At 34.3% G+C, this 11,189-nt stretch overlaps 1 protein-coding gene across 1 annotated transcript; it reads right to left on the bottom strand.

Moving 5' to 3' along the window:
• Window positions 1-4,222: 4,222 nt before the first annotated feature.
• On the bottom strand, window positions 4,223-7,988 carry LOC129904224 (lysM domain-containing GPI-anchored protein 1-like). Its single transcript, XM_055979764.1, has 5 exons — window positions 7,009-7,988; window positions 5,187-5,304; window positions 4,933-5,094; window positions 4,791-4,822; window positions 4,223-4,658 (listed from the first exon to the last, which is right to left on the bottom strand). The coding sequence occupies exons 1-5, from the start codon at window positions 7,658-7,660 to the stop codon at window positions 4,381-4,383; spliced, it is 1,242 nt and encodes a 413-aa protein (XP_055835739.1). The 5' UTR covers window positions 7,661-7,988; the 3' UTR covers window positions 4,223-4,380.
• Window positions 7,989-11,189: the final 3,201 nt, after the last annotated feature.

Here is an 11,189-nt window from a genome sequence, read left to right as displayed (position 1 = left end):
TTTCATGTGATTATGAACATATTTTTAGGGTATATTGGTGGAGAAATAACGCTGAAATAAGAAAATATGACCCTAGGGTTCTTCACATAAAATCTTGATTTGGGGATCGAATAACGATCCGTTTTAACTGAAATTTGACATGTGAGTTTATTTTATCATGAGTGAACATAATCGAAAGAAAATTTCATATTTGACTTCAATGACTCAGGATGACTTTTTGACCCAATTTTTAATCCGAAAATAAATATAGCAATATGGGTGTCATTGAATTCGTATTCTTATAAAGATTATGTATTTGAACAACTTTTAATCATTAGGAAGCTTTACGAAAGGCTCAAGTTTTAAAGTGATTATTCAATTTAATTGAGGTTTAATCCTAGTTTTGAAATTCAAAAAATATGGGAGTTGACATATTAAGGCATCAAAATTAGAAATGTGTTTATAGATTTGCTTAAATTTTTGGATCTAGGCTAGACATATGGTAATAAGGGTGTTGTTAGTTTCGAAAATCTTATTGTAATTATTTATCTGATTAGATTACATTGATTTGGAGGCCCAACGAAAAGGGAAGGCTCAAGTTCCGGAGTGATTGCATGATTAATTAAGGTAAGTGAATTTCTAAACCTCAATTTAAGCTTTAGATGCTTGTATTTTCGTGTTATGTGTACTGGAGAGTAATAAAAATTGGACTGGGTTATTGACTGTATGATTGGCCTTAAAAACAATGGACATGAGGGGCATAAAATGGTGATCTAATGACATGTATTGGTGGGATTGATATGTTGTGATTATGGGTTTATTTTGGACATGTGAAATGACTATGTTGATGTGAGATAGGAAAAATTATTATTGTTGTCATGTTATTCTCGTGAATTATATGAACATGAATTGATTGCATTGGTTTTGAAATATTGTGTGAGACTGAAAATAATATGAAACAAAAGGGGTCGGATCACACGCTCCGTGGCAAGTATTATGAAACAAAGGGATCGGGCCACACGCTCTGTGGCAGGATATATATATTGAGGAGATGGGCCACACACTCCATTGCAGGTTACATGGACAGAAATGTCCCCCATGGATTTCGGACTGTAATTCAGCGGTGTGTACCGATAGGACAACATGCATTATTTCATTGCATTGCATCGCATTTTGTTGATATTTGTGAATTCGTGTTTACCCCTTTATTACTCTGTATATGCTGAACTTGACTTAATATGATTCATTGATGAGACTATTGATGAGTATTCGTGGACTGTATTACTGTTATTATTGTACGAGTGTAGAGTTGGGCTGGTTTTATGCAGGTTGTAGTTAAGGAGGGTCGGTTGGGAGGACAGGAGTACTTATTTCTATTGAGCTTTGCTTAGTTTTAGGTCTCCACTTGCTGAGTACTGTGTTGTTTGGTACTCACCCCTTGCTTCTACACTTGTGTTGGTTGTGATCCCGGACTTGCTTGATCTCCTAGTGTTTCCACCACATCCGAGGCTATCATTTCGAGTGTTAAGGTAGCTGTTACATCCATCTAGCGGACACCTCTTACTCTTTTATTATGTTTTAGTCCTACTCTAGAGACAAAGACATTGTGACTGTATTTTCTTTCGTACTTCGATAATTTATTAGTGGCTTGTATACGTGACAGCCAGTCTTGAGGGATTTTGAGATTATTTGTTTGTTTTTGACTAAGTTAAACCTTATTTTATCTCAATTACTTCCGCATTTACTTTCTGTTGAGTTTTAGGCTGACTTGTCTCGATGGGTTAAGATGAGTGTCATTACACCCGAATTCGGATCGTGACAGTGATAGACCAATCGATTCCAAATATAAAACTCCTTGAGGAAGGAGAGGAGAAAATAATCAAGGTGGTCAAGATAATGAGGCAAGTGTTTTAAAGGAGCACGACAACATAGCACTTGATAAAACCTTGGCAAAAATTCAGGTACCTGAAATGATAAAAAAAATAAGAAATCTCGACAAGTTATGTTGTATTGGAATCGATTCAAATGACTGTCTTGATATAAAGTAGCGCTTAATTCTATAGATGGTAACGAGGATCTTGAATTCAAATCGATGATATAGTGTTGACAGATAAATGATTGGTCAAATAAAATCCATATTCAAGTATATTTTATTTCACTTAAAAATGTGATTTTTTGGACATATAGTCCATAGATCAAGATATAATGTCAGTGTGGTACAAATGAACCATTATACAAAAGTATAACCGTAATATATAAAGTACGATTTGTGCCTTGGGACATAAAGGGTTTGCAAAAGTCTTGACATTATTAAATGTAGATATATTCTCCAATGGTAAATGCAATGAGACTTGTTTCAATCTGGCAATAGATGAAATACTTGAATATGTGTAATGAGTGATTGTTTGTCTAGCTAGACGATGAAGGTTATATGAAAATTCTTATAGAATTTAAAAGATCTTAAAGTGATTCCATTGAGTACTCCAATGGTTGTGAGATTGCTTAACATAAAGAACAATCAATTTCAATTTCATGAAAATGATTGAAAAAATATCATATATTAGTGCATTTGGTACACAAACAAATTATTGATTATGCAAATGCTAGAAGATTATTACTTAACGATGAGGAGATTGTCATATTATCATTCAAGTTATGACAAGAAACTAATAAAGCAAGTGACTCAACACATAGAAGATGTGATTTTCTTTGAGAAGAAGAGATGAACTTCAATAAAATTGAAATGATCAATCTTCGAGTTAGAAATTATGGATTATGCAGGTATCGCGTATTTTTTTGATCCACATAAATCTCGATCTCAAATGAGCTATTTGTTTACATGTGGAGGCACAACAATATCTTGGCATCCAATGAATCAAATACTAGCAACCACTTCTTCAAATCATGCAGAAATAATATTTATTCATGAAGTAAGTCGAGAGTGTGTTTGGTTGGGATCAATGACTCATCATATTCATGAGGTATGGGATTTTCCTTTGAAAAAGAATATTGCAATCACCATGTACAGAGATAAGACAACATATATAGCTCAATTGAAAAAGGATATATCAAAGGAGACTGGATAAAGTACATTTCATCAAAGTTCTTCTTCACACATAATCTTTAGCAAAATAGTGAGATAGAAATTCAACAGATTTGTTCAAGTGATGATCTTGCAGACTTAATCATTAAGGCGTTGCTAATATCAACATTTGAGAAATCAAGATATGAGATTGAAATGCATCATCTCTTAAATATCAAGTAAAAATTTTATCAGGGAGAGTAAAATGCGCATTGTACTCTTTTTCTTAATCATGGTAAAAAAGTTAATGAAGTAGCATTCAAGGCATATTATGAAATGTGTATACTCTTTTTCCTTCACTAAACTTTTTTCCTTTAAATTTTTCCTAATAAGATTTTAATAGGGCACATTATTTATGGACATTCAAGGGAGAGTATTATAAATCCATTGAATGCATGAATTGTTCATTTAGTTAATACATGAACTTCTTACATTCATGTATATATATTCTCTAGATTCTATGAACTATTTTGGATAAGCATTAATTTGAACATTTAACATACTGATTTTTGAAATAATTTCTTAATCTATAAAATAGAGTTGTCAATTCGCCAATGTAAGCAACACTTGAAGACATTTGAATAAAATGATCTCTACATTCTATTCTACGTATCTCTTTTCTATATTGTTTGTCCTATATTACTATCATTTTATAACAATTACAACATGTTACTTTCCATTTATTATAGATTATCGACCAGTGCTACTAAATAAAATTTCCAACAATTACCAAGTAACTTTATTGTGTAATTATTTTTACAAAACTTGTACCATATAGAGAATACCCACCCCCAACCCCCCAAAAGGAGTGGAAATTTAATCGAAGTATGACAAACTTCCACAGAAAAACATACACAAAATGACACATATTATCCGCACTTGCCATTCAAAGCAACTACAGGTAACTAACGCAGATTTTACAATCCAGAACATACTGAAGTAACATTGACAAGAGGTAAATGTCTTCATAACTTGCGTTGATGAAGTAAATTTTGTAATTAAGCTACCCTCTTTAATTTATTTTCTGCATCTTCATTATAACATAGGTTGGTCGTACTCTCAAAAAATGTCGACACCCATAGATTATAACAAGATATTGCACAAAACGTAAGAATAGACTTATGCAAAACAGATACATAGATATCAATGGTCACACGAGGGTTAGATTAAAATTCACAAAAAAAATAGAAAATCACAAAATTAATTCAGAATTTGGGAACAATAAATAGTACACCCTACAATCTTCAAGTGAAATTACACCTGTAGGAAGAAAAGCCAACACAAAAATCCCTCACCTGCTCATCCACAGCTCATGAGAATTATAATGGAAGTGAGATCGCATATTTCATAGACAAACACAAGAAAACTGCAATAGGAAAACTAACAAAAGGGTTCAACGAGCAAGCGGAAGATGGACTTCCACTTGGTCCACCTGAAGGCGGAAATGCTATGACTGAGCCAGATGCAGGCACCACAGAAGAATGTGGACCATCCATCGGAGCACCACCAGATTCAGAAGGTGAAGGGGCAGGAGCAAACATCGAGTCGGGGCCTACTGATGTAGGTGGGACAACAAGTGGAGGAAATTGTTGGGGTCCTGAAAAAAATTTGATTGTAGAAATATGAAATAGGGAAAACCATTTGTTGTGCTAAGCAAAAGAAACAAAAGAACATTGCAAGAAGTCACACATTGCAACCAAATAAAACGGAATATTAATTGAATGTTTACCAGGGCATCGAGGTTGAAGAGATGTGGATAATCTGCATCCAGCACAAGGACATACAAAGTGTCAAAAAGCCATAAGCAACACAAATCAGAAACCATAATACCTAAGCAATTAAGATCAGAAAAATTAAACTATGATGCTCACGTAGTGATGATTGTTCCATTAACAAGGCCACCGTAATTGCAAGAAGTCACATTGCAACCACCACCAGTCTGTTGTACGGTAACATTTCCGATCATGAGATTGCTGTTCTTGCACTGCATGCTTGAGCAAGAAACTGCTAAGGAAGCTGGTGTGCAGTACAAACTGCAAAACAACAAGCAATTATCATGATCAGAACTTTCGAAATACATGGATAACTGCAATTGAAATTGAAAGCAGATAAACTGCTGACTTACTTCCGACTCCCTGGTCCACAACTACACTGCACACAGTGACTAGCTGTAATAGCATAGCTCCCATTTGCAACAGATAAGGCAAAATCTGAGGCAGATCTTGGGAAGCTAGATGTACAAGCTGCAGAGAGAAGAAACTACATCCATCATCAAAGAAATCAAGTCACTTTACTTCAATGCTGGTGCTAAGTTTAATAATTAAAGTTATATCTTTGTTTACAAACATTGGATATACGACAATGAACTATTAGGCGGAGTATTGTTATGAAAGCTCCAATAAAGCAGTTCCTACTAGATAAACTACAACCTCAAGAAGAATTAAGAACACGAAACAATGTAAACTCAGACAAAGAAATACTTCCAAACTATAAGAAATGGATATATTATCCAACTGAGGAAGGTTATATCCAATCTACAAATTCATGTTCTGTTCTCTTAATCACCTTAAAACGGTTAAGAAAAGCTCTCGATATGCAACAGTAACATGTCTTTTCAAGAACTTTTAGCATTTCACTTACATCTAGTGACAAGAAGAGAAAAGATTGTTAAAAGTGACCCGAACTTTTGACTCCACAATCTGACTAATAGAATCATTGTTGAAATTTGCGTTTAGTTACTACAGTTATTTTTTATAAAATAAGTTGTTTAGTTTAAGATGAATTTGAATTTTGAAATTTTAGTTAGGGTGTTTGAGTTGTTGAGATATTTTAGGTTGTTTTAAATTTCAAATTATGCAGTGTTTTATGTTGGCTATTAAAGCCCCCTAATGCTTTATAAAATTATTGAAAGTCATTTCAACCCATCTTTGCTTCCCCGTCTTTTAAAAAAACCAACAATTATGAAGTATAACCATACTGGTCATTCTAAGCAGTTCTCACCGAGAATGTCAAAGAATGAACATTTCCTTTCAAGAGGAAAAACAAAATCACCCAAAAACATATATCAAACTTGTACTCACATTTGGTTTATAAACCTTAGCACAACATCAACTATTAAAGGTAACTTCAGTCTTCAGTAATAAACATTGTCTAAATAAAGTCCTAGCTTGCACACTACTTATTGCTTTATTAGAGTACAGAAGAGAAAAAAGGTGGACACAAAGAAGGGCTCTTATGTTGGACATGAAATCTTCATTAGTTCAAATTACATCCCATATATGCATTACAAGGTTACATGGAACCTTCTTTCATATGTATAACATCCACAAACCCACAATGAACATATTCACTAATAGCATGACATGCATACCTCCTCAGCCAAATTGGCCCTTCAAAAGGTGAGTACCAAGAAGCTACATCAAATGTAGATGCACATACTTCATAATATGTTTCCTACCCATTAAACATAGATATATACAAGATAGGGGTAAGGTCTGCATACACTATATCCTCTCTAGACCCCACTTTGTAGAATTACATTGGGTGTGTTGTTGTACCTATACAGTTTTACATATGGTTGAAGTCAAATACTCACTCTGTTTCAATTTATTTTGTTCTAACTTTCCTTTTTAGTTTGTTTCAAAAAGAATGTTTCTTTCCTTTCTTGGCAATTCTTTAATTCGAACTTCTATGTGACATGTTTAAGATGACAAGATTAAAGATTAAAGGACAGTTTGATACATCTACATATATTTTACATTAAGAAAACAAAATTCAAAAGTCTTTAATATTTTGATACCTGTGTAAGGTCAAAATGAGACAAACAAATTGAAATGGAGGGAGTACTATAGATGAGAAATCAAACACTTTGACCCCCTACATAGCATAAACACACACAAAAAAAAAAAGCAGAAAACAAAGGGTAACAAAAAGAGTGGGTTGCTCACCAGACAAGGGAATGGAAAGAATGTCACCCTCCTTAATAGAAGGACCTCCCAAAGCATTAACATTCATAAGGTCAGTGAGAGTGGTGGAGTACCTAGAAGCAATCCCTGCAAGAGTATCTACAGGTCTAACAACATATGACATATAAATAGCAGGAAGATTATTGTCAGTCCCATTAAAGCAAGTGCAAGGAAGTGGAATCCAAAGATTAGTCCCAACATTTAGTACTGAAGGGTCAGGACCAACAGCATTGGAGTTTCCTTCCTTGATCTGGTCAGCAGAAACAAGACCACCATATATTGTGTCAGCAATCAAAGACAGAGTATCAGAAGGTCTAGTCTTGTAGTGAACAAAGGCAGACTTAAAGATCCCATCAACACAAGAACAAGTAACAGGGACCTTAAGGAACAGTTTAGCTGGAAGTATGTGGTTTTCAACATCTGGGTATGAGATATCAATAGCATTAGTAGTGAGAAGAGAGATTGGGTCAGTCTGAAAGAGTGAAGCCACTTCGGATACCTTAAGGTCAGTATAGAGAGAGTAGTCAAGAAGGGAAGAACAAGTGTCAGAGTTGGAACATGGCTCAATAGTGGATTTTGAGGTTGTGGGATAGATGAAGCTAAAGCTCAACAAGAGGAACAAGAAATGAAGCATTTTTCTCAGATACCCTTTTGCCTCAATTCTTGGTTCCACAGCAAGAAGTTGCAGAAAAAAAACCCAAAAAAAAAAAAATGAAGTCTTGTTTCTGCTACTGTAGAAGAAAAATGGGAGATTTGGGGCTTGAGAGAGTAAAGGTTTTTTCTTGAAAAGGGTGACAGTGATGAGGGAGGGGTAGGGGGTGGGGGTGTTTTAGTTAAGGGAAGAAAGGAAAGTATAGTTTTATTATTTGAAGGAAAGGAGGCAAATTGAGGATTGGAATGTGGAAAAAGCCAAGGGAGGAGACAAAGGTGTAGCATAAAGTGTGCGCGGGTTCATCAAGACAGACATTAATCAGAATCTTGGTGCTTGGGTTTTCTTACTATTTCTTGTTTTGACTACTTTAACCTTCCTGTGTTTGGTACTCATCACTTCACTCCATCCTATGTTTCATTTTTTTTTCATTCATCGTTAGATATTTATAAAGGAGTTTGATTATTTTATATTTGTATCAAATATGACTTCATTTGGAAATAGCGTTCCTAAAAAAATATTTCATACTCAGGGTTCGAACATAAAACCTTTAATTAAAGAAGAAACAGTTCCATCAACTATACGTCTGCATCATATCCGATGCTGGTTTGTTTCAATTTTCTTTTTCTTACTTTCTTTTTTAGAGCATGTTTGAATAGATTTATGATTTATGATTTATGATTTATAAGCCAAAAAATATAACTTAAAAATGATTACTTATTTATAATTTATTTTTGTTACTTTAACTTAGAAATAAATATTTATAAGTATTTTTTTTATTTTTTTTAAGCACTATAAAATTATTTAAAAGCACCTAAAATATTAGTCATAGTATATATTACTATTTTTACATGATATATATACTCGTTTTGTCTGAATTTATGCAATATTTTAGGTATTTAGATAAACAAAATTGAATGACTTAAATTTAAAAAAACTGTCTTTAAATTAAATAATATTTTGATACATTTTACATATCTTTAACTTAAGATGACAATTTTTAATTTTATATTATTTTTTCTTAAATATTGTGCTAAATAAAATCGAAACAACAAATTAAAATTTTCAAAAAAATACTATTTAAAAGGTTATAAATGGGACCCAAAGGTGGAAGAGGGGTATTTTTGAGTCATTTACAATAGGTTAGGGGTATTTTTGGATCAAAGGGTAGAAGAGAGGTATTTTTGAGCCATTTTCAATAGGTTTGGGGTATTCTTGGCCCTTTTCCCTAATATTTATATGTTACGACCTTGACTCGTCGTGATTGACGCCCACACTAATCCTCCGATGGGAGAACCGATACCACACCCAAAAGTCAACATTCTCAATGGAATAAAAGCATTTAAAGATATGCAAGCAGTTTTAAATAGTGAAACGGGGACTGAATTCTCATAAACTCAGAAAGGTTAATCAATTAAGCAAAACATGCAGACTTTACCCCTAGAACTTGAAAGCCATTGTACCAAAACTCTTATAAAAACCACAAATCTAAGAAAAAGGGGGTGCAATTCCGAAAGTCACAACATAAAAATGTCTAAACATCAGGTCCTAAAAGGAGGGACCAAGACGAGGAAGAACCCATTGTAGCTTAAAAGAATCGACTCACCCTTGAATTCTGCTACTTAACGGTTATCTACACGAGGTCTCTCAACAGTCGCCTTAAGATGTCATGTACTCAACAAAAAGAGAGCAAGTGCAGTATTAATACACAAAACAACGGTGTAATGGTAGGATTACGCGGCTAGATCAGTAATTGAGATATGAACAAGTAACTACAGCATAGTAAACACACATATACCAAGTACCTTACCACTTATCATCTCATAACCAGAATTTATACATATACACAAGTCAATAGTCTCAATTATCATACACATTCAAGAATGATTCTCTCATGGAACCCACACTTCACCTATTAGTGTGTCGGAATGTGACATCCAGTCTAAGATTGTGTCAGAACGTGATACCCGATTCAAATACATGTCAAAACGTGACACCCGATCCAATTATGTGTCGGAATGTGACATCTAATCCAAACAAACACAACCAATCAAATATACAGTGAATAGTTTTAATAATCATAAATACCAAGAACAAGTTCATTGCAAGTCATAGATAATAAATAGTCATTTCACATGGTTCATTTCATCTTCCCCTATTCACACACATATATGCATACAATGAAGCATCTATCAAGAACATATAACACATACTAGAAGACAAAATCATCACCTACCTCGAAACCAAGTTTTTGAAAACTCTAAACTATTGAAGCTTTCCCTTTTAGAGTTCGTTCGGCTTGTTCTTAGTCTAAAAACAGTCACACTTATGCAATTATCATGATCAGATTTCTCAGGTCATGATGACACCTACTATCAACCCACTAATAAATAAGCCTAACCCCACAATCCGAAATCATAAGTAACGGACCATCACAAGCGAAAGGAAAGAAGTAAATAATAATAATAATAGTAATAAGAAAAGAAGAAAGAGAACAATACAATAAGATAACCCCCAAGACCTGGTTTTAGCCGGTAATTGAGCTCCTAAATCAACTAAGGAAATACAAGGTTTATACAAATACAATAATAGTACAGCTGTCTCCGAATAGAAAATAAAGACTAGTCCAAGTCAAAACAAAGGGAGATAGGCAACTCTAAACGCCAAGAGCTCACCCAAGTTTCCAAAATCCAAAAGCTACTCCGCACGATACCCAAATCAGCAAAGAAAATTTGTATAATGATCTGCATAGTGCAGAAGTGTAGTGAGTACCAAAAAATGGAACTCAGAACCTAGACACGGTGACACTCTATGAAGGAGAACAATTAAGTGAAGATATACCAGTAACATACACATAGATATCACATAAAGACCCAGAAGGCCAAGCAAAACTAAACCCTGCAAGGTAGAGTCAAATAAAAAAGAACAAGAGCAGTGACTACCTTCAAGTAAGAGACCCCCCTTTATACTGCCACAAGTTCGCAAATAGTCAGACAGTACCTTACCAAGCCCCTCTGTGCCCAAAAGGTTCATTCGCAATCAAACAAACCCGTATGGCACCCCATACTACCGATAAAAATAAAATATTATTCTGGTGATAGGCAATGAATATGAATGAGAGTTATGCAATAAAAGTCAGTAGAACTATCAGTGCCAAGTACCTCATACCAAAATATATACACCTACTTCTAGTCCCGACTAGGAAGTAGGACTCATGCACCTCTCTAGGATCATCATGGAGGGCTCAAAAATGCCCCTATATATCTGCCTAGTCCTAATCCAAGTCTTATCTATATAAATATATCCTCGATCCTCTAGGAACCACTCAGCCATGATGATCGGAGATAAAAAACCAGAATAATATAAAAAAGGTCAAAAATCTCTCCGACCAAGCCAATATACAAAATGAGCGCTTTCCATATGTCTCCAATCTATCTCAAGTAGAAATAGTAAAGGTGGTACGACCCCCATTTAGAAAATCAGTGTAAAATAATTTAGATTACAACCCAGCTTT

This window comes from Solanum dulcamara, chromosome 9, assembly GCF_947179165.1.
Source record: "Solanum dulcamara chromosome 9, daSolDulc1.2, whole genome shotgun sequence".
In the NCBI taxonomy this organism is placed as follows: domain Eukaryota; kingdom Viridiplantae; phylum Streptophyta; class Magnoliopsida; order Solanales; family Solanaceae; genus Solanum; species Solanum dulcamara.
This window is presented reverse-complemented; position numbering and strand designations above follow the sequence as displayed.

Bases quoted from the DNA above. Each gene is read 5' to 3' on its own strand.
- LOC129904224 (XM_055979764.1), bottom strand. From the start codon at position 7,660: ATGCTTCATTTCTTGTTCCTCTTGTTGAGCTTTAGCTTCATCTATCCC. The intron at 5,305-7,008 runs GTGAGCAACCCA...TTCTCTCTGCAG, and splicing joins TCTTTCCATTCCCTTGTCTG to CTTGTACATCTAGCTTCCCA. The intron at 4,659-4,790 runs GTAAACATTCAA...AATTTTTTTCAG, and splicing joins TCTTCAACCTCGATGCCCTG to GACCCCAACAATTTCCTCCA.